This window comes from Aulonocara sp. 'chitande type north' Nkhata Bay, linkage group LG5 (genome assembly GCF_057382095.1).
Source record: "Aulonocara sp. 'chitande type north' Nkhata Bay isolate Kocher_YH1m ecotype deep benthic linkage group LG5, A_spYH_male_GT1.1, whole genome shotgun sequence".
Lineage (NCBI taxonomy): Eukaryota > Metazoa > Chordata > Actinopteri > Cichliformes > Cichlidae > Aulonocara > Aulonocara sp. 'chitande type north' Nkhata Bay.
The window spans coordinates 18,162,431-18,187,052 of NC_141348.1; the positions used below are offsets into that span (position 1 = coordinate 18,162,431).

The 24,622-nt window shown below is 38.6% G+C and overlaps 1 protein-coding gene across 2 annotated transcripts; it reads left to right on the plus strand.

Annotated features, from left to right (window-relative positions):
• The first annotated feature begins 17,149 nt into the window (after window positions 1-17,149).
• LOC147330186 (uncharacterized) lies at window positions 17,150-21,005 on the plus strand. Of its 2 annotated transcripts, XM_086291796.1 has the most exons (5): window positions 17,150-17,397; window positions 18,288-18,538; window positions 18,706-18,873; window positions 18,994-19,089; window positions 19,540-21,005. In XM_086291796.1, exons 2-5 carry the CDS (start codon window positions 18,395-18,397, stop codon window positions 19,855-19,857), a joined length of 726 nt encoding a protein of 241 aa, XP_086147922.1. In that variant the 5' UTR covers window positions 17,150-17,397; window positions 18,288-18,394; the 3' UTR covers window positions 19,858-21,005. The 2 variants fall into 2 exon arrangements, with proteins under 2 accessions (XP_086147922.1, XP_086147921.1); XM_086291795.1 differs by lacking the exon at window positions 17,150-17,397 and having other exon boundaries at window positions 17,420-18,538.
• Window positions 21,006-24,622: the final 3,617 nt, after the last annotated feature.

The window sequence follows — 24,622 nt, forward strand, 5'->3', positions numbered from 1 at the left end:
TGGATGATTGGTGGAAAGCTGTCGAATAAGTCCTCAAAAAAGCTCATGTTTCAAGATTATTTTTTAGAGATGCTTCTACTATAACTTTTGATGATGCATTGCTTCATGGTGTTGAATATTTGAACAGGAATCTTCTATTACTTCAGACATTTCTACAATCATCCTAGAACTGGAGACCTTATTTAGACATTGACATTATGAAAAAAACTGAGTCTTATTTTATTATTTTTTGTCACACGTCTCATAGCAACAGCAGTGAATGTGATAGGGAAATTTGTAACTTAAGATCCTACTTACACACACAGATTTATAGCCCTGCAATTTCCCCTACAGCCAACATTTCTATTGCTTTTTCCAACACAGGTGGCTCTATAATACATTTCAATCTGATCTTATCTAGGAAAGTCTCAGTTTTGGATGCTTAAAATACAAAATGTCATTTGAATTTTCATTTTGTAGATTTTTCATTTTCGGTCAAATTCCCAAATTTAAAGCTAAAGTATCAGATGTTGACAAAAATGGGTACAATTTGATCTGAACAGCATGAAAGGTTATAATTTGTTAAATCATATCAAAGCAATTCTGCTAAAAACAAATGGTTGCTGGAAAACGGTGAAAAGAAAGGGTTATCTAACACTTCCCTAGTTCTTGTAATGAATCAGTGTTTGTTGCACTTTTGATTTTTCCGTTTGGTGTGTCTGCAATTATTTGTGACATTGCGGGTCAGTTCTCCCGGACAATTTGCAATCCGTATAATTGCTCGATCATTCGTGTTTCCACTTTCATTCATGCTTTTTCTGTGATTTCTCTATGTCAGCCAGTTATTTTCTTGGGTATAGTGTTATTGCAGCTGCCAGCACCGATGAAATGAGCTTTAAAATTAAAAATCCATGTTGTCATAAGTTTTAGATTTATTGTAGCGCACTGAAAAGACTTGCAAAATAGAGATTTTCTGTCTCCTTCTTATCAAGAGACGTTGTTTCTAATCCAGTTAAACATTCAAAGAAGAAATTTTGTTTTTTTTCCTCTGGCAATCTACTCACTGATATCTAAAGTTGCACATGCATGTGTAACCTTTCCACCTCACATGTGCGTGATATATAATAATCCAGTAATCAGACATGTGCATGCTATTTTATTTTCACATACAGATTGTGATCCCTTTGATCGTGGATCAAAAATTATTTGGACCAAGTATTGCAGAGACTTTTCATCATTTTTGTATATAAAATTTAGCGTCTGTTAATAGATTTTTCTGCTTTTTACTTTTTTTATGTGCGATCATATGCTTATCATGCTTCACTAAGAGTTTCACAGATGCCTTGCAGGGACTTGCATTTATTTGCCTTGTGTGGAAAAAAACATTCTGTTCATCTGTTCATGGTTTTGTCATGTAATTCCCAAATGCCAGCCAGCGGGGGTCTTTATTTTTATTTTTTTATTTTTTTTCCCCCCAATGTTTGAACATTTTCCCAATGTGCAAATGTTCAAACTAACATTGCTGTTTCTTGATACTGCTCCCATCTCCTTAGCCATTTGGAGAAACAGATCTGGGGAATGAACCAGCCAAGAGGGTGTCGTAGCGAATTTCTCCAGGTCCTGGCATGGGGCCAAACTCTTCCTCAGATGTGACAGTTCTGGGTTTCAGTCTGAAAGAGCCCTAATTTTGCCATTTTCAGCATACTGCCTCAAGAGTTACAATGTTGCCACAGCATGAAGACATAACACTGAAGGGAAGTCAGTGTACTAAGTAAGTACTTGGAGATGAAAGCAGATGGCAGTGGTCATTAAAACATTTTTGGTGGTGTCAGTGAAAATGAAATAAAAATGTACTTATATGCAAAAAAGCTTGCATTTGTCTATAAGGCCTGTATTTTGTTCTTGGTTTACCTTTATGTGCATGTAAGCATATACTGCAGAGACAGCTGTTTACATAACAGCTGTTTGGATTGTTTGAATTAACAGTTAACAATATGTACAGTGATCCTTGTAGTTTAATTGAACAGTTTGGATCAAACTCTATCATCTGAGACATCTACCGGTGTAAGCTGTATATAGTGTCCTCTCACCACACTTCATCTAGCTATTATCCAGCATTATCCCATCGAGGACTGAGCTTCTCCGGTCTACGAGGCAGAAAAAAATCCGTAGACATGTCGGCTGCTGGGGACAGATTTGTTCCTTTGTCAGCAAAGAAGGGGGGGCGGGGTAGCTGGAGGACAAAAAAGGGGAGAAAAGGGTTATGTTAAATAATACTGAAAGTTTACAGGGACAAACAATGAATGAACATAAAACTGTGGATAAACAAGTTATGGAAGTGAGGAAGACTTAACAGGCGAGGGGAGACAACAAGTTGTGAACAGTTATACGGGAGTTTCACAAGGAATGTGGACAAAGAATGTCCATTATAGCTCGATCGAGGGAGTGAGGGCAGGCGATACAGAAAGAACAGGAGGCGTGGGATCAATTAGGTTAACTACTGAAGATGCTGGAAGACTTTGAAAGCAGCCACCATTTTGCCGTTCCCTGTTGTATTCTTCCCTAGCTTTCTTTACAGTATCTGTTCTCCCTCGTTCCTTTTTTTCTTTCCCCACTGCCATTGTTCCCCACCCGCCTTCTCCTCCCCACCCTCTCCCTGGCAGAGTGCTCGGGGAACACAGTCCTCCTCTGTCAGCCCCCCACACCCCCCCGTCTTCTGCTTCACAGGTAATTAAATGGATTTCCTGTCTTGTAGTCGGCGAGAGAACATGACCCTGCACTCTGCCAGAGCGTGTCCAAAGGCACTCCAGGGCCGGCTCCCTGCACCATCTGCATCTCAGTGTCCGAGCAGAGCAGTGGCCCTAAACAAACACACTCCACCCTGGGGACTGTCAAGCCACAGGCTCCCCGGCTAAACACACTCCACAGATACAGTGAGTGGTAATGAACTATGGGGAAATAGAGCTGTAAATACCAAAGAGCTGAACTAGGGAAGCACGGTACAGTATAAGCATTAACAATAGCTCAGCTGCAGTTATTATCCAGTTCAGAGCAGTTAGTGCTGTACAGAACTACTGGCAAAAGGGTCTTTTTTTTTTAGAAGTCTGAAGTAAATGTTTAGAGAAAAATGCATAGTTTTTGTGTAGATTGACTAAGAATCAAAATAAAGATGAGGCGTGTTTCTAAAATGCACACTGAGTGCACACAGGTGTCAACACAAACTCTGTGTGGATGCTACTTTCTGGTGTTGTGCAAATGTGTCTCTTTTTTTCGTACCACCACGCTTTCTTCTGAAAGCAGTGAATGCAGAAGACAGGCAGTCAATAGTATGAAAGCTCTGCTATGAGCCGTGGCTCCCAAGGGCAGCAACTTACTGTCCTACACCCCCCCCCCCCCCCCCCCACTCCCACCCCTCACCCCCCACTGTGATGAACTTACTCCATCAGCAGGGCCTGAGTGCACTTCAAATACAGGCCCGAAGATTAGCGGCGTGGGAGCAGATCTCTCTTTTAACCTGCTCTTCTTCAAGCATCTTGACACAAGACTTCATAGCTCTGTCACGAGGAAGAATTACACCTGACAAGTCTGCTTACGGGCATGAGAGAATGTGTACATGCGAGCAGGAGCCCGTCAAAAGCGATGGCATCAATGCAAGAGCTCAAAATGTCTGCTGATTTTTTTACTGCCAATTTAAATAGTGTCAGAAAATCTGAACTGGTGAAATGTTAAGAGTAAGTCTGAAAAATGCTAATACCCTTTCAGACTATTCTTACAATTTTCCATTTTCTTTGGGGTTTTCAATGGACAACATTCAATACAATTTATAGGAATAGACTCAGTTATTAAATCTAGGCAAATGTCCCTTACCTGAGACACAAAACTTGATGCAAGAGAATCTCAAAATACTATAAAGTCAGCATTTACCTAAAATATGAACGCTTAAATCTAAATATTTTTGTATTCTTGACGATTCTACTTCTTGCTGAGGAAACAGACAAGCGGTCGAGCTGAAATCATAGGATGAATATTAGAGTAAAATGACAAAAATCCACTATAGTTGCAGTCAAAGCCAGTGCAATTCTGGGACCACATGTGCATATGTAAGAGAAGGCTTTAGTAACTGTACCACCGCCCAGGTAAAAAATAATCACCAGACACCACTGGTAGCCATTTCAACAGGTCACAGCTCAAGGCACTACCTTCCTGTAGTAAGCACCCCTGAGTCTGAAGGTGGACTTCGCTATTTCGCTGGCCTTATGACCCTGCCATTAACAAGCAATTGAGATGAACCAATAGAAATCACAGCTCGCGCTCAGAATTCATTAACAGCAAAAGCGTGACGAGTCACAAGAAGCACATTGATGCGGAGCAGGGTAACACTGCTTGGCTTTTTTCCCCCCACCATGACTGCTGAACATAAATCAGACAACGAGACACTGTCATTGAGACAGAGGACCCCTGAAGTCTCTGTACTAGTCAGAAAGGAGTATGCAAATGAGGACCTTGACCCAAATCAAATTCCAGCGCCCGTTTGTTAATTGCAAATTACAGACCTTGGCACCCCAATCAACTGCCTTTTAAGGGAATGATTTCAGACTCATTTTTTGCCATCATCTGAAAAATATGAAAGGGCAATAAGAAAATGTAAATGTCCCGGTTTTGTGATGCACTCGCTAGCGTGAATGAAGTGGAAACCTCAGCCAAAATGCTGCCGTTCAATCCAGTTTGCCAATGAACACAGTGAATGCTATTAAGAGGACAGTTCATGCTTGTAAATCTGACCATCATAAAGATGTCTTCCCTGGCTGGCAGAATGCTCAGAACTGTCATCTAATCCTCCTCCTCAGTTAGCCAGCAGACACAAGCACTGCTTTGTGGAGCCAGTTGTCTTATTACCCCATTAGCAAAGGCCAGAATGTGGCAATCTTCCTCCAACATTAATATAACATGACAGGCCAGGAGACATCAGTTTGTTAAATGCAAATCTCCCCAGCGTTCCTCAATGTCTCCATCACTGTTTTGTCAAGTACCCTGCAGGCCCAAAGACAGCAAATGAGTTCCAATTCATTTTTTTGTTTTCCAGTTTTTCACACCTCAGCTGTTTTCTTACAGACTGCGAATGGGGAAATAGAATATGCGCAATTTACATATTCCCTATGAATGTGGAATAGTGCATGTTGTTTCTTTCTATTTGGTATGTGCCCCTTGTCACCTAAGTGATTGTGACAGGTATTTTGCTTTCATTATTTTCTACTATCTGTTAAATCAGCAAAATCGTCTCTTGGTGCCTCATAATGCAACCGGTAAGAGGAAGAACTAATCATGTCACAGTACCTATGGCAACTCAACTTTTCTGTATTACCCTGAGCAGAGAGGTGCACAGACCGCACACAAACTCATGCTGACACACCCACATGCACACACATCCACTTATCTCTGAACAAACTCACAAACACACACACACACAAACACATACATTGCTCGAAATCAGGCGGTTGGAAGCTGTGAATGAAGCGATATTGTAACCTCAACCTATATGGCGCTTTCCCACTGTGGGTTCAGCCAATGAATTATCCCCTCCAATAAATCCTGTTTGGAGGATAATCCTTTTCCCATCTTCTGGACAGACACTTTCTGTAATGAAATGGCCCCGGGTCCTTCCCTGTAACCCAGTCCCATCCTGGCCCTCTAACTCTGCCTGTCTCAGGGGAAAGAACGGCTTACAGTGTGGCTTCAACCCCACTCAACCTCTGCTCGGCTTCAATGGCTTTCCCACCTCCCAACTGCCCCCACACCTAACCCATCTTCACGTTACTTCTTCCTTTTCTTGCTCCAGGTGCAACTTCATTTCCCGCAGAGCCATACTACAGTGCCTCTTCTGCAGATCTCTCTGTCTGCTCTCATTCAAACAAGTTTTTCCTCTTTTTTCTCTTCATTTCATTCTTTCCTCTTGTTCAGCAAAAAAAAAAAGATGCAGCAAAGCTCTAGCAATCTTTCCACGTCTGATGATGTGATTCGAGCCAAACACCAGGCGAAAACCGCCCGTAATGACATGTCTTGATGTGTCGTATTTGCTGTCCCCAAGAACCCAGTTTCACTTGTGTATTGTGTGTTCCTGGTCGGCAGGGGGGCTGTTACACAGCAGCCTCAAACCAACGTAAACCAGGGTGGAGTGGGAGGTGTAAATGACATTGGTGGAGAGCTGAGCGGAAGCTCTCTGGGGTCTGAGATGGATGCAGGATGCAGTGGAGAACTCTGGGAAGACTAAGCCAGGGTTTTACCTGGTAATTGGGTTGTTGGCACAGCAGGCAAGCTGGCCAAGAAAAGATTCGTAAGCAATAATACATGCTGTAGAAAATGTTCTTCATCAAAGCAAATTGGCTTGTTTTACTGTGTATCAGAGCAAAATATAAAAAATACATTATGTGAGTCCCAGATTGATAGAGCATCCTTTTGTCAGGAGATACATACACTCACCCAACATTTCATAAACCACACTTTGGTTCGTAATTTAAGTCCATTTGCTCCATGTTAATGACCACTAATAATAACTACACTCTAAGAAATAAAATGTTGCATTTACTCCACCCAGTTATGTCAACCGGTTCCACATAACTGGGTTAGTGAAATATAAAATGTATGACACACTTAATTTGAACAACAAATTTTAAGTACATCTGTCAAGCTTTGGCTAATTAAATGCAAATCACAAGAATGGTGTTGTATTAACTAAATATCATAATGTTGATCTAACTAACATGTTGAGTTAAACTGACAACACTAAATAAAATCTACTCAACCAAAACAAGCCCTACTTACTCTATAAAATAAGATGTTGCATTTACTCCACCCAGTTATGTCAACCGGTTCCACACAACTGGGTTAGTGAAATCTAAAATGTATGACACATTTAATTTGAACAACAAATTTTAAGTACATCTGATAAATTGACTAACCCTAAACGAGCTCTACTGAAACTATAGGATTAAATTACTTACTCTATTTAAAGTAAATTGAATAAATCAAACAATTTTATTCAGTTAACCCAACTTTAATAACACTTTGTGTAAAATGTGCTGAAGCAAACTTTGAGCTGTTCAAAATTCTAGATCAATGCCTTTTTCCTAAACAAAAATATCTTCACATATATGCAAGTGCATATTAAGTTCAGGAAGACATAATACAGAATGTTAAAATCAAGTTATTAAAACTGGAAAGTGTTGTGATTCCAACATTTTTAACATTAACATGACTTAATTTAAACTTGCTTCGGGTACAATGGAAAACTCACAATACAGTCCTATAAACAACAAGTAGAAATGACTTTAGTGGCATTTTTGTCCATATTTAAAAAACCTTTTTTTTTTTTCAAAACTTAAAATGAAGTCCAAACTTAGGAGCAGTCTTGTTCAATGTAGCTGGAGGGTGGTAAAAGTTCAACATGAACAAAAAGTATGAGGCCTTGCAGAAGTTCTTGCGGAATTCAAACTGAACAGTTTATAAAGTGCAAGGAGATGGGTTTGAGAATCTTGTAACCAGTTCAGTGTCCTCTATAGTTCAGTGCAGGCTGTTTCACTCAAGCAGTTTGTTTTTCAGAACTTGCACCTTCATGGATAGGTTGTTCCCATCCAACTCCATCAGCACCTTCTGAAGAAATTCAAATGTGTATTTCAGGTGCTTTGGGTAGCTCAGATTTAGACTGTAGATTAGTCCAAGCAGGAGGGCACACCCCTTTGCCACATCACTAAGAGCTTTCAGCACAGTGTATCCTTCTATGATGAAACCAATGTCCTCAGGTGTATCTGCAGAGTCTGCTCCTTCATGTCTGACAACACAGACTCCTAAAGTCAGCTGCTCCGTTTCTCTTCTTGCACAAAGATCCACATCCTTAAAATGAAAACAAGGGGGGAAAAAGCTAATTGCATATAGATACATATGAATAAATGAGCCCACATTCAATTTACTATCCCAAATTAAAAAACAAACAAACAAACAAACAAACTGATCTTTCCCCTTTTCTAACTTACCAAGAATTCCTTGAACAGGTCATCTGGCTTTTTATTTAAGTAGACACAGATAGTTTTTAGAACGCATTCCCGTCGAACATCAATGCTGATATTCTGGTGGAGATAAGAACTCAATGTGAGACAAGATTTTGGTTCTTTTCCACCTCTTCCCAAACCAAAGTCAAAAATATTAACAGATGAGTGATTAGCGATGAGTAATTAAACAATGTTTGACAACTCACATTAGTGACATTCAGTGAGGTTAATGATTGGTTAGGCACTGACTCTTCTGAGTCAGATCAACAAATATATGAACACAAAACTAGAAGCTTTTCAATTTTGACAATACATGAAAGCTTTCACTTTTGCTTTAATCAATTCTAGACTGTTCAACAATATAATTATTAATTGTACCCCTAAAAATGTTAAAAAGAAATAGAAGATTAGAACTCAGCAATATGGATTCAAAATCCTATCATAATATTTTCTGGTATTTATTACGATAACAAGAGTTACAATAAAAGATAACAGTAACCACAATCACATCTGAGCCACTTTTGTTGCATCTACTGACAGACAGAACTAGCTGACCAACGTAAAATGAAGGGGGGGAACACACAAATTGTCACTTTGATAATCAATGGAACTGATACAAGGAGTTAAATGCATTACATATAGCTGTATTACACATAATGCTGCATTTTAATGACACAAGATAAATGCATGTCTTACACTTTAATCACTGATATTAACACTAAACCAGATATCAACACGGGTAGAATTCCTTCAAACAATGTAGCAACTTATTTGATGCATGTTTCTAAAATACACTATACATATATTTCATTCTTCAAATGGATCGGATCGCTGGCGCTCCTGGTGCCGATTACTGACACCAGGGAGCATGCGCAGTAGATGTTGGGAATAATTTTAAATCTGCAGTTCTTAGTAGGCAAGTTGCAGCTTAACATGAATCGTAAAACATTTTGGGAAATTACACCGAAGTGGGCCCGATAATATTTGTTAAATGCCTGACTACTAACACCTGTGAGAGGCATACAAGCTAGAATGCTAAAAAAAAATTACCAGACATCATTTGTTTTAAAATAAAACATACAGAAGTACTCCCGAAAATGTCGGATGTTTATCATTTAGTACACATTAACCAAAGTTGTCATCCTTAAATGGTTGTACTTACCAAATAATCCTCAAATGGCAATGGATTTTATCCAGGCTTCTGAGCATGATGCAAGTTTCGGTTGAAAATGGCAGTTGTTCAAACTTCCACACTGCACATGTGCAAACTGAGAAGTACGGAGAGCCTGTTAGGACAATCCTCTTCAAATTAAAGTGCTGTTCATTTTAAATGAACTTTTTACGTTGGATTTAATGTACTGCATTTTGTTGTATTGAAATATTGTGTTATTAATTAAAATCAAAACAATATCCTTGTGTTTAGAGTTAAAAATCAATTGGTGACATTAATTTTAACATAAAACGTTTACATAATGCTAGCAACATCAATGTATCATTTCTTAGAGTGTAATAACTAATAATATTAACTAATCTAACATTACTGCTTACTTTTCTTAAAAGTAATGTAGTTTAATTTTCAGAGAAAATAACTCAATACACTTCTCGTTACATTACTCCATAACATGACCTGAAACACACTGTCATATAATCATTAGTTAACTTTACAAACCTGAGGCTACAGTGACAGACACTGACAAAACTCACCATCCTAAAAATATACACATACAGTCTTTCTTTTAGTGTTGTATGCCCACAAAACCAACAGCAAAATGCAAAGCTGAAATCCAGCCCAAAGAGACTTAAAAGCAATCGCCACAGTGATTCCACTTTAAAAACACAAAGGTACAAATGGATGCTACAATCATGTAAGCCTGACTGCTTATCACTGCCTTTGCTACCTGTTGAAGATCACGCTCTGGCAGCTGAGCTGGGGTCAGCATGCCTTCAGCTTGAACATCACTCCCTGTTCTTCACTAGCTCTGTGTTAGCATGTTGCCGGTGCAGATATTTGTAAAGAGACCAAGTTGTGTTCGCAGTATAATGTTGTTGTTCCTGTTCTAGATGCAGTCTGCACTTAATTAACGTGCTCTTGTTGTTTTGTGCAATAAAAATAAAAGCAACCATTCCACTATTTTCCTCCTATCTGCACATGAATAGAAATCAGCTGATTGTAGCACAAGTGCACATTAAGAAAAATGAACATATCGATTTTTTTTTTGTTCTAGTTGCACAGTTGTACAGAAAACCTTTTACATTCGTAACCCAAGCAACAACACATTTGTAATTGCAATGTGATTACTGAATTTAGTACAATGTGCTACATTACTGTTCAGTAATGTCTAATCCTAAAAGCAGACAGGGTGTCTGTCTCCAAACTGGGAGCAGATTCCACTGAAGATGGCAGTCTCTGCCTCCCATTCTACTTTTAAATACTCTGGGAGCCACAAGTTCACTCTGAGAGGGAAGTGCTCTATTGGGGTGATACGGTGCAATGATGTCTGTAAGATAAGATGGTGCCTGATGATTCAAGCCTTTGTATGTGAGGAGAAGGATTTAAATTCAATTTTTAAATTACAGGGAACCAATGAAGAGAAGCTAATATGGGATAAGCGATGGACATACCCATGTTGTTTTGTTGTTGTTGTTTTTTTAGTTACTTTTGCTTTCCTGTCAGCTCAAAGCAGGCCAGCCATTCTTCTTTAAACTCTGGCATGAACAAGACATTATTGCTCAGGGAACTGCCACTCACTGGACATTTTCTCTCTTTTGGACCATTGTCTCTGTAAAGCACTTTGAATCACCTTGTTGTTGAATTGTGCTATACAAATAAACTTGCCTTGCCTTGCCTTGCCATTCTCTGTAAACCCTAAACATGGCAGCCTTGTTTTTCCACACTTGCTGCAAGAAACCAGAGCTCAGAAGAGATTTTTATTAAACACAAATCTGATCTTGAGACATTAAAGGGTTAAATCTTTCTCACTGTCCTCAATATAAGTTACCCTTTATGAAGCAGCGCCCCAAAGATGGGCGTCCTTTTACATCTTATCAGTAGTAAACTCAAGTTTAATGAAAAGGTAACTCTACATCACTGCAATGGATAACATTTGATATTAAGAAGCCTACTTATATAGAACGTAACTACAGAATATTTAAATATTGCTCAACATGTAGTACCTCAAACTCCTTAAGGTAGCCCTTTCAACATGAACACTGTCCAGGTAACAACTAAACCTCCCAAACTATATCTTCCACATACCCTGAGAAAGATATGGCACTCATGTGAACAGAATTGGATCAAACTGAAGAAAGAAAATATTTTCTTGAAACACCAACTTCAATTTAATTCTAAAGACTGAATTACATCCTAGTTTAGAATAGGGATGATAAAGTGCTTTTTATGCAACACTGAGTTTGTTTGTGTAACAACAGCTAGAAGGTCTCCAGTGCTGTCCTCCTGTCAAACTGACACATCCAGGACTCGGCCTTACCCTTTCTTATCACGTGGCTTAGACATCTGGAAGTTTTTGGCAGCCATTTTTTGTTAATTCAGTTTTCAGAGCATTAAATAACTTCTCTGTTTAAATGCAGTTCCGAATTTAATACTGCATTTATCAGCTCCTTTCAAGGTGATAGTTACTGCTTATTCATTTTGTTTATATGTTGCATATTTTAATATATTGGTTCAACAATCATTCGCCCATCCATGGCCTGAAAAAGTTTAAGAAACTCTGTTTTAAGCAGCATTATTAAGGACTGATTTCACAGCCTGTACAAAAGCTGCTCATCTGAATCCAGTAGCAGCCTACTTGCCTCATGTCTGTGTCTGTAAGTGCTGTCTCCACACTCCAGTATCCTCTCTCAGAGCTGACAGTCCCCCTCCCTCCGCTGCCTCAGTCTCACTATATCTCCTCCATGGACACCTGGCTGATATGGAGGCTAGGAGGCTGGAAGCTTCCTCCACTATCATCATCTCTGTCTGCCAGGCTTTTGCCACACCACCAAGTCTGGTAGTGAGGCTGCTCTCTCACACTCTGTCTCTGTAACGCTGTGTGTGCATTTAGAATAAGCAATCGTCTGACTATAATTTGAGGTAATCTTCACAAATGCTAGATCTTGAGAATTTTAGGGTGACTTAAGGCTCAGTTTCAGAACGGCATTGCAATTTATACATTGGAGAAACATGACAAATCCAAAGTACTTAAAAAGAAAAGAAAAACACAGTTGCACATACAGACACATCAATGTACGTCTTCAATTTCTGAGCGCTATATTTATAACATACGTTCCTTTGCAAGTGTCTGGTGTCTTTGATCATATCACTGACAGCTATGTTTAACCTATGTTCCCTGTTAATCACATAAAGCCAAACAGTGCATCACTTGTGTAGGCTCTGATATCCCCTCCCCTAAATACTTTCCCTTACCAGGAAATGCTACTCTTTGAGATGCACTAATGTTTTCAATTAATTGGCATCATTAGCGAAGCGGTCGACCCACAGTGCAGGGAGACATGATAAATGGGCAGACTGAAGGGTGCATACAAGACTGAACCCTTGTTGTTTGGCAGGTGGATGTGTGTCAGAACATGCAAGGTATCATTATCCAATGTTTACCAAATCCAACAGTGTAACGTGTTTACCATCCAAAGAACAGGCTGCACATATTTCAAACTCTGAAACAGGTAGAGAATTTCTATATTTCTCCCATTATAGGCTGTCAAGTTTCCTTCTTCAAAGATCATTGACCTAAATGAAATATGTGAAGAACACAGTATGAGTGCACAAGGTTATTTGTGGTTGTCTGATTTTCTGAAAGCTCGTCCATGCAGGAGTGTTCGTGTGTGCGTGCATGCGGGGGATATATCGTGGCATTGTACCTTCAGTCTCTATTAAAATAATGAGGTTGTAATGGATCTCACGCTCCTCTGTCATGTATCTAGTGTATATGCTTATTTATCTGCCCATCCCCATTATTCTTTTAACAACACACGTCTCTCACTTTTCTGTGCTCAAAGGTCATGTGTGGAGCAGTCTATCTCAGCATCATCACAGCCCTCAGGCTCCCACTGCATCTCAGGAGTTTTGCTTAGAAGAAGATAAGGTGTAGGCAGGAAAACAGTGAAACTGAGTGTTATTTAGTATATGAAAGCTTTAGGGTCAAAAGCTTATTGAAGTCTTTGCATTACATACAAGCGCTTATTTATATATGCACTCTGTTGGGCCATGGCAGGAGCACGATGGTAAAACACAGCTGCCTTGTTTGCGGACGTCATTAACACTCTAGTCATTTCCCATGGTGTTTCTGCTGAGGTCAGAGGTGAGTGGTAGCCAAAGGGTAGAGAAAAAGATGTGAAAGGCCAAAAAATATATAAGCTCTGCACCTCTAAAGGTGGCCTATAAAGGCACTGCCAATCCAATAAACAGGGCATGTTGAATAAGGACTTAGAAGCCAGTATTTTAAAAGGTCAACAGAGTAGTCTTCAGTGATAGCCCTATTAGCAGTTTTAAGGGATTGGACACCTTGTTTGGTGCGTGTCTCATCTGAACTACGTGAAATACTGTGGCGCCATAGTCCAGCAGCAGTTCTACAGCACTGTGACATTTTTTTATCTTGATAAATGAAACACTAGTTCTACTGAGATTTCACCGTTTTAGCTGATGCATTTGATTTGCAAAACAATCAATGCTCAGAGAATCAAGGAGACCAAACGGAGTAAGCTAGCAGAAAATCTGCTTTTTTTAGTAACTTAGCTAAGCTAACAAGCTAACAGATATTTAACACCATTACAGTTTTGGGGTTGCATGAGGATAAATAAAATATGAGAGGACCTAACTGAACAGCAGATAGAAAACAAAAGGACTGGAAAGCTTTTCTAGAGAGTTAACCATTCACTTACCTGGCGCTGTACTGAATAGTCGTTTGCTGCAGCACCTCTGGTTGTTGTTTTATTTTATTTTAGCTGCTTATTTTATTTTAGCCGCTTTATTACCTGATAAATTTGATCATTCTTGTGGCTTCCTTTGTTTCGCAATTCTAGTTTTATAACTCAATTAGAGGTTTTTCTTAACAATAAACTCATTCAATGGAGAATCTTCATTGGCTGATCTCGCTAACAGCTACTTCTTGGAGCTAGGCCTGTAATCATGTTTGAATCGAGTTTGATTCAACACACTGTTTGGATTCCTCCATCAGGTCACACGAGTCATCCAAAGGACTGTGGCTGGTTATGGTTAATGGCTTTGGATAATAACCACCCTCAGCACCACTTATTGGGCACGGAGCTGATACATTGTAGTATCTTTCTGAGGTCATCTCCCACAAGAATAGATACAGATTATCTTCTTTTTCAAAATTTGAATGCTTCAACACAGTAATTTTAAAAGAAAATGTATTTTTTTTCTTATCCAAAAACTAGTTCTGAACATCACCAAGCTTCAAGCTCCATATATTTGCACGACACAGATTGATTTCACTTTACTGCTTTATGATAAGAGGACGACTTTATATTCCTAATATATTGATAATATGTTCCCATGTCAAATTAGTATACATAGTAAAGGATATAAAAAGGTGATAGTAACAAAACACACTGCATGTTTTTATAACAGGTTTGAACACTAAACCTGTACAAACATGTTAACATTAATTAGTAGGGAATATCATTAAATGAGATTAGGATTCACAGAGCTGAGCTTCCTGTTGATTTTCCTCCACATCAATGATTTAACTAATTAATTTTATCTATTAATATTTATGCATGGGGAAAATTATTCATTAATGAAACGTCAGAATTGAATAGATATCTTTTCTCTGTTTCATCTTGACGTGAGGGTGTTTTGACAGTTCTCCTCCCATCTGGAGATCTTATAAGAACAAGAACAGACTGCTTATGAATATTGACATTTCTCCAGTCCAGAAAATGGGCAATTTGTGTTGAATTATTTTAGCCTATCAAGTATTTATAATTCTGAATTGATTAAGTAAACTTTAAAGATTGATTATCTTCCAAGTCCATATCTTTTGGCAAATATTCCTTCCATGATCTGAGCCCTGTGTTTTTTTCTTTTAGTCCCACTTCAATGAACTTTGCGGTGACGGCTTGCTGATTATTGTAGGACAGATGGTTCTCCTCATCAAATTCCAGCTACAGGTTTTTTTCTGCTTATCTAGCTCCAAATTAAAACCCACAGTGGTATCAGTTTTATAAATATGCTATTATTCAAGCACCTCTGAGTTAGCGGGGACCCACCAATACCCTTCAGTAGACCTACAAACATTCTTTTTGATCCCGTTTTGAGCCTCATCACAGTTTGTAAGAGGGCATATTCTAATTAATCTCTTCTACTATCTGACTGTCAGATCTTTCCTTGCTAATGTTGTCCTGCTGGCCTGATCTGGGAAACATTAGTTGTTTTGTTTTGAAATGTGTCAAGCATGAAGAAACCATTAACAGTTAAGCCCCACTGGCTGCCCTCCGGCACACTGTTTCACATTGCTGCTATATCTATGTGATCTTTTTGTCTATTGTATTTCTAATATTGTCTTCCCAAGGATAAATTCCTTTTGATATGCACTTCTTAGCTCACTTGAACCCCGTGTGTGCATCAGGTAATTCTGTGGCCTTTGTAATCATTTCAAAGCAATTGACAGCAACATTAGTATGGAGTGCAGAAAAGTACTGTAGTTAAATATGTTCATCTTTGTTTCACAAAAATCCCAAAATTCAAATTAGTAACATTCTCTATTAGTCTTGTATAAGAAAAACACATCAATTAGATTATTACTAATCATGATAGGACAGCCTCTGCTGTAATGTGACACTTTTATTTTTATTAAACATGTAATCAGAGATTATTGACACAACAATAATATCTCACTGCCTAATGATATTCATGTTTCTGTGTGTGTATGTGTGGGCAGGTGTGTGTGTGCCAGTGTGTATGTGCTTTCTTTGTTTTCCCCACTGCTAATGAGTTGACCTCAACCCCACGCAGCCAGGAAAAAATATCTTTAAAGCACTAAGCACTGTTTATTATTTAAGTGTCACCACCGCTGTCCAGGGTATTGGTGGAATGCGTTTGTGAGTTTTTTTATTCATCTTTCTGCCACCCCGGTGCTGAGTCCGCAGGCCATTAGTTCTGTAGAAGCAAAGAGGGACCAACCGTGGAGTCGGTGAGGTACTGTAGGACTTCGACGGCACAATATCTCACTTTCTAAAGAATATTACTGTCGGTGGGGGGAAAAAAGAGCTAGTAATGAGAGAAAATTCTGTCATGGAGGCAGAAGCTATACCGCTGTGTGAGGATTATTTCCACAGAGTAAGGTAAAGGAAAAGTACAACCTGCATTTCACTTGTTAGATCCATTTCAGAAAGGCAAAAAAGGTAAAGCACAAAAGCTTCAGGGCAAGGTCATCATTTTTGTGCACGTGGCACACAGAGAGAATATCTGTGTAATAGTCTCTGCTGGCAACTGGTGTGTGTCTTTGTATGTGAGCCTGAATGATGTGTGTGTGTATGAGAGAGAGAGAGATGTGTAGAAAAAAAAAGCAAGTGTACAAGTAAGTACAAAGGAGAAAGAAAGAGAAAGATTCTTGGAGTCATTTATAACGTGGCAGCCGTGCTCCTTCCATCTCCCTGGGTGTGTGGCTCCACAGCGGTGTGTGTAGCCTTGAGGGAAACACCAGACAAGGACAGAGCTGGGATAGCTGCTGACGCTTTGGCAGGGGAGATACATCTTGTAACACAGCATGCTAAATGACAAAATGATATCTCATCAGAGGGCCACCCCGTGTGTGTGTGTTTGTCTGTATATGTGTGTGCATCTCAGAGAGAAAGTCCGCAGACACCTCAGTGTGTATATGCTTTCATGGTGTTTGTACACTGTAAGACCGAATAGTAATAGTTTGATAAATGAAATGAGTTCCAACTACTTAAAAACCTGTTATAAGTTCATACACCTTTATTTTTTTGAGTAGTTTGAACAATTTTGTTTTTTCAAGTTATCAGTACTTGAATATATTGATTAGTTTCTAGCATTGCGCTCAAATAATTTGAGTTTTAACACTGACGTCACTTACGTGCCTACGTACGCACCTACGTGCGCCACCTGTTTCTTTATGAAGTGCTGGCAACCATCTTGGATTCCTCGCTTCGAGTGCGAATGCCCGCTCATTACCCCGAAAGAAACTTGTGGAACGTTAATATCCGAACAGAAATAAAAACATTTGTCAACGGGTTTTTTGCGGCATAGCCTTTGACGCTGGATAAAGGAGGGCATGCTATGGTATGTTACGGACTTTTGAACTGGAACAGCTAACCCTCTGCACTTGGCTAGCTGCATTTACCGCCTTCGCGGCATCTTCAGGAGCGGTTTGTGGTAAGTTTTATTTTTTCTGAAACTATAGTTCTCCGTTGTAATATGGGTTTTTATCGTCATAAATGTACAACTCTAGCAGGCATTTAAGAATTACATGCATGCGTCGTTTTATCCATGTCGGCTTGGCCCCAAAGTGTTTGCATGAATTATGCTAATACGCTCATATTTAGTATAACACATTATTAGTCCCTGGGACTAATAATGTGTTAATAACTTTTCTAATCTCTTACTATTTTAAAAGAAGTCTTTAGAAGGCATTTCTGGATTTGCAGATTATAAACTGCCTTGTGGTTAAATTGTTGAATCAATATGCACTGCTGCGCTGCTTCACACTTAGCGCATACGTGGATATTGATATTGGCTAGCCCATTTGCTAACTAGTGGAACTTAAAACTTACGTTTAGTTCTCTGGAGTTGTACATATTAAAACTGGGGCAGCAAAATTGTAGGCACAGGACATACTTACAAAAGCAGTGAATAATCATTACATAATTACGCGGTAGAACTTGGTTTACATTGCAAATAGTTATGTATACCAAGTTGAAATGTAGAATCTTCTGAACTGTAAAATTGTTGTGCCTGGTCTATTTTAGGTTAGCTTAAGGGTGAATCCATCAATAATATATTTACCAAACAGTTATTTTTTCGTTTTATTTTATTCTGATGCCCAGTGTTCATTAGTGAAAGACTTAGTTTTTTTATCTGTCAGGGGCTGGGTCTGTGACCCAGCATTTTGAGTTTATTTTGTAGTTTTGCTTTCTTATGTTATATTGAAATGAGGTGAAGTTCTTGTATTGTTGTTATTATTAGTTAAGGTTTAGTTGAGTTCTGGGCTGGTTATGTTTCATCTGTGTCTCCTTGGTTGTGTGTCTTTTCTGTTCTCTGTGTAGTCTGTCTTGTCTTCTGTGTTTTACTGTTATGTCCATGCCAGGGCAGAAGTAAATTTTCAGGGGTGAAGATGCTGTTTACCTTGACCAGCTAAGACTACAGATTGTAGATGAAGTCGAGAAAAGTGAAAAGAATCCTGATTACAAAGCTGATGCTCACAACTTTGGCCTTGCAATGCAAAGAGATCATCAATGATGACCTACCAGTAGGTCAGATCCTGGATTGCTGGCCTACTCTGAAATCCCAGTCCCAGGTAAGAATGTATATAGATGTATCTAACAAGATGTATTTTATATCAACCCCTGTTATCTGGCCTGTCTGAACAAATTATGCCTTTGGAGTGTAAGGATTTTGATGTATTTTGCAAAGATTTATAGACTAATTGAAACTTGTAAACACAAATGTATCCTGTGTGTTCAGATCTGTGCAGAATTCCACAGGATTACAAACCTCCACCTGAAGAACCACTTTTATGCTGTGCTGGACCAACATGCTCCCCGGCTCCAGAGCTTATTCAGAAAGAAAGCTGTTTGCACAGGGAACGTATCTGATGTCCTGTCTCAGCTCTTCAGAAGCTATAATCTCCAGGTTAGTGAGTTTTTGTCTTGTTTTTTGAGCTTCATTTGATTTGATCAATTTTTCAATTTTAATTACCATTCTTGACTAGGTTAGCCAATAATTTAAAATAAAAATTTTCTTGTGATGTAGGAACAAGCTGATATCCATGCCCAAAGTGCTGGTGTGCTTCATGCCCTCTCTGCCTATTTGTATGAAGACACCTCTACCTTCATCAAAACATGGGATGTAAGTTTTGGACAAAGTTGTGAACAATATCTTAGTAGCATCCTTGTTTAGATTTCTCAAAACATTATGACACTTTGAGAGTTTGAGAAGCATCTCCATGCTTGGATCTGTCTACAACAGTGTCCATGTCACATAATGGAAACACTACATGTTTTTAATATGTGTAGACCTTCTATAATGTTCCTAGCCCAACCATACATCACTGTACAAATGAAAAAAATGTATAACTCCTATTGACTTTCTGTTGTTATTGCTACGAAGAGGTATGACTTTGCTTTACTAAAAGTACTATTTTTGTCAGTTTGTTTTCTCAAATCTTGGTGTGTTGTGGCTTTTTTGTTGTTCAAACAATTGATTTCTGAGCTAGTAATAATCCAGAAATGTGACTTGTATAGATGAAACTAAGAGAAATAGGAATGCACTAACATGTAGTAATTTTGTTTTCTGTAGATGATGCATTCTGATAGACCAGATATTAGTGAAGTGCCACTTGGACTCCTCCTGATCAGAGCCAATTCCAGCGATGCAACATTCTTCTGCCCTGAGAAGACTGCAGTTTTGGTCGAGGGTAACATGATCATTGTTTTCACCACCCTGGCTGATGCATTTCTAGTAATATTTGGACTGACTGACGTCCTGCACCTAAGCTACCCAAAATGTTTGGCCAACATTTTTGACTTTATTCAGAAAGTTTTGATGGGTCTGAAGGGTGGGAAGTTGAAGCCCAAAGTGCTGAGTCTTAAAAATGATCTTTTGGCAGCAGAATAATGTCCAGGATTCCTACACAGCCCTCAAGTGCCTGTTAAAGCAAGTAATTCAGTTTATCATGTTTCCAAGTCTGGATAAGTTTTTTTATAAAAAGAGAGAATAGAATAAAGAAATATTTGCAGACTCTGTTTCATACTTCATTATCTAAAAGCCACATCCAAAGTAAAAGGGGTGATTTTATTATTTTTATTTATTTTTTTCCCCCCATCATCACTTGTGTTTTAGTTGATTTTGATTGTGTTTTTAGTCAGATAACTGTAAATCTATAGAGAAAATGAAGGACAATCTCATTTCTGGCTTCTAGGTGGGATCTTGAATGTCACTTAAGGAACGTTCCTCCTGAACTACTCATAACTGACATAAGGCGCTAAGGAGGTTTATAACACTTTGTTTATGTCTCTAAAGAAGTATTTTTCTATTTAAAATTTTATTGCTTTGTTGTTGAGACTGTGATTGCACTCTACAAATGTGCATTTTGCATAACCACAGTACTGGCATATTAAAAAGGTTACCAATTATATTTCAGTGTATTAGCTGCACTATACTATTACTTTCATTCGGTTTTCCCACCTAATAATGCAGGATTTTCTTTTCCTTTTGTTTGTTTTTTTAATAAAAAGGCCATACTCATGTGTTAATCAAATTTGAATACTCTTAAAACATGTTGTGAAATTCTTTATTTCTAATATTGTAACCTTGTGCCAAAATTTCTGACATTATTCCCTATAAAATGTGGTGGATTTATGTCTTTGGGCTTTTTGTGTCAAAGTAACTCAATAAATCTGTAACTTGAATTTATATTTTCTGTCTTATGTTTTTACAAGTGTAATTATTTTGGGCACTTTTTTTTTTTAAATCAAATTCAAAACACAGTAGATTTGGATATTACAAGCATTTGTATTTAAAATTTTTGAGTTGTATTAGCTTAAAATGGTTAACATTTTGAAACTAAAAATTAATTCCTTAAAGTTACTTGAGCTAGATTTGTACTTGAAACTCAAAATATCAAGTAGAGAGTACTAAACCAAAAATGTGGATATAACATAAAAACATTTATCAATGGTACTTAAAAATATTTATCTAAAGCTAATAAATAAAGTGTGTTTATTTAACTTTTATTTTTAAGTTTTAGTTACTTAAAATATTTTATGTAATCAGTTTCACCAAAAGTTTTGAGTAAAATTAACTTATTGGGTTTTACAGTGTAGAGTAAGCTTTGAAAAAGAGTGCCGGGCTGCTCCCATTGTACTCCGCTGGCAGACTGGAAACATCGCAGGGTTCCTGCACTGCAGTGACTAACTGTCACATATCACAACATCTGGATAAGTGCTAAAAATTGTTTCGAAATTATGCAGTCACACTGGATGCAGAAGAAATGTTTATCAGCCCGTATCAAAGAATCCACAGAATATCCACAAAAGAAAATACACTATAGATTGAAGCCAAGCAAACTGCAAGCCTGTTAGATTCCACGCCAGCAGCATAATACAAGCAAGATGGTCATGCCGCCTTCTCACCTTTCGAAGAAGCCATCGTGGTGGTACCAGTGGGATCCACAGAGCAACCAGGGCAAAGGTACTCAAGGGGCGGACAAAGCCCAAATAAAGCTTTTAATGCGCTAGCTATTGATCCCTTCACTGAAATAAACTCAGGAGTATTGGCAGGCCCAGAATCCCACTTTGAAGGGACTCCATAATGAAGCTGGTCAATGCTAAGCTGTCCTCAATCAATCCCCCACATAACAGTTAATTACAAGTGAGGCTGCCATCAAGCAAAGAGGGGAGAGAGGTGGGCTGAAGCCAAAGAGAGAGAGGGAGAGAGAGGCAGATAGATGTAGGATGAGCTTTGTTAAGGTGAGGGGGTGGAGGAAGAATATTGAGCGGTTCAGGGCAGGAGATATGAAAAGGAAATGCACCAAGTAGAGTGTTTGGGTGTGTGCGTGTGATTCTCTAATATTTTCCCTATGTAGGCTATATAATGGGTCTTTCTGATTAGGCTCTATTTTTAAGGCAGAGTTAGTTTCTTGCTAATAACACTAGAACAGGTACAGCAGCCTCAGACCACGCATCCACACATGGATTAATCACTGAGGCTAAAAACATATTTGTTCTCTCATCATTTGTGTGACAGGAGTACAGCTAATCTGAATGCTACTGAGCAGTCTTTCTATTTATATATCACTTATTTAGAGTATTGAAGGGTGAGACTTTTGAATATATACAAAATATATAATTTTTAAGTATAAACCAGAAGCAGTCTGTTATGTAGCTCTGGTAAATAATGGTCGTCTCAAGTGGACTGATGCATTTGTATATGTCTTTTAAATTCAAGCTGTTGACCTTTATTGAATCAGGTATTTTTTTTGTTCCATTTCTGAGTCTCTCCTCTGCATCTTTCCTTATACAAAAAGTAGTTTTATAACACTGTGTGTGCTTTGAATGTGTAATGCGACTGTAAACATTGCAGACAATGCAAACAGCTGATGTCACTGGTAGCACAGCACTGAACTATCTGCAAAACCGGGGGTCCAAACACTTTATGGCTGTTGCCCTATTTGTGAGTGTGTGCGCACGTGTTGTGTGTGTCTCCCAGGCTAATGGATTTACTGGAGATGGTGTCGGGTATTTATTACCACGTGTAATTGAATGCAATGATTATCGTTGTTGTGTAATGTGATTTTAATGTGGCAGCGATGGTTATGTATAAGGCCTAATGACTTTGCCTCCAAGGGGGTATGGCTCCCCAATAAAAAAAAATAAAATTAAAAAAAAATGTAAAAAGTGGAAAAATTAATCAGAGTGTGATTTTAATTCCTCTGTCTTTCCCTTTTATTCTCAGGACAAATACATTTAATAATTTAATCAGTGTGCTGCTCATTTAATCAGACTGTTTCCTCAATAACGAGCTTGCCCTTTTTGAGCCTTTGTTTACATGGCCGGTCATTAAGTCAAAGGTCTGCGCACATCTTTGTGTTTGTATTCTGAAGGTATGCATGCTGACATCAAGGCAAAGCGAGAATCATAATTGCTAACATATTTCTGCAGAAACTGAATTAGGATCTAATTTTTGATCGGACAGCTGCAGAGTAAATGCATTACCCGAAAGTCTGAATAACTGATAACTACAAACAGAACAGCAGGTTTTCCCAGGTTTTACATAAACAGTGCAACTTATGGAAACTGTTTGCTAGACTGTATAGTAGTTATGGCCATAATCCACAGCATAAACCATCAGCTGTTAGTACACTCTTACTTTTTGACCGCTTAGTTAAGTTTGCACCATGCCAACGGAAAATTAAAGCACCTCCAAATGAGAAGTTCTTGTAAGCAGCTGCCGCAGAAATTGAATTCACAAAACGTTTTGTGACACTATAGTGTGAGTACAAGCTCATAGACTACACACAAGTCCGCGTTACACAAAGCTGGGGCTTTGCCTGATATTATTAGTTTTGCATTTGGGCTCTGTGCCCAGAGTAACAGTATGGATTTTTGCCTTGGCTCTCTATAATTGGATGAGTTAAATTTCTCCATTCATTATATGTGCATCTGACCTCCGGACCACTGCAGCTCCTGTGTTTTATTAGCACTCTCATCCCCTGATAATAGGGAACCCGATCGCTCTCAAACACATTCTCTCCTCCGAAACAAAATCAACTCTTTCTGTTGACTGTCCACATCAGACACAGAGAGACCGAGGCACAAAAACATCAGTTTTAAACCTTCAAAACCTTCAAATTCAAATTTTAAGGATTTTGCTGTAAAGTCCTGCAGAAACCAAGAATAGAAAAATTCAAGTTCTCTTGAATTTTTGTTTTTAACAATAATTTGCAGGCAAGCAACCTTTGTAATCAATGAATCGTCCATTATAAGGCTGGCAGCTCACCTAAAATTGACTTCTTTTTTTTTTTTTAGTAAAATCACTATTTAAATCAATTTATACAAATGGTGACCCTTTTTCAACAAAAGGTGAGTCAAATAAATCAAGACAGTCACAGATGTTTTCCTCATGGTTCTGTAGGACAAAGGTGAATTGCAGCTTAAGCTTTCTAATCCTGTTACAGCCACGGGCTTTGCATGCTCACTGTGGTCATGTATATTTCATGGAGGCATATATATCTAACAGAGCCATGTATACCATATGTGGGTATGATCTATGGATACTGACAACAGTCCTTGACATTATATGCACAATTACTCTTTGCCCCAGCAGTAAATCCTCGGGTTGAGCATAATAAACAAAAAAAGAGGGGAATCTGCCTGGGGGTGGATTCAGCATGACACAAGGTCAAAGCCATTGTTGACTTCATCTGCAGCTTTATACAAATAGCGCAGATTGAGAATCCATTTGTCACTGAATATTTCACAGATAATGTATGCCGCAACAAATGTCGACACCCAGCAGCAGTGGCGTAGATATCAAGGGAGGAGAAGCTTTTTATTCCTCCATCCAGAAGTTCAGGCTTTCACATTCAGATCTCACTCCTCCCTAAACGACCAAGTGACACCTTATTGATCGCAGCCATCTTTCAAGGCCAAGATCTTAAAGCCTTGTGTGGCACATTCAATGACCTGTGTAGACAGTAATGTTGTTGGCAATGGCTCTCCGAGGATCTGATGAACAAGTATCTTCCTGACTACTAGCTATTGGATAAGAGTTTCCGACAGCTGCAGAACAATGCTAATGGCTGCTCTCTTATAGCAGCCAAAGTGTAATCAGCTCGGCACTCTGCTATTAAAACTTCACAGCAGCAATGTATGCAAACACG

Excerpts from the sequence above, each read along its gene's own strand:
- LOC147330186 (XM_086291796.1), top strand. The coding sequence starts at position 18,395 with ATGAAGTCGAGAAAAGTGAAAAGAATCCTGATTACAAAGCTGATGCTC. Across the intron at positions 18,539-18,705 it reads CTCTGAAATCCCAGTCCCAG|ATCTGTGCAGAATTCCACAG; the intron begins GTAAGAATGTAT and ends CTGTGTGTTCAG. Across the intron at positions 19,090-19,539 it reads CCTTCATCAAAACATGGGAT|ATGATGCATTCTGATAGACC; the intron begins GTAAGTTTTGGA and ends TGTTTTCTGTAG.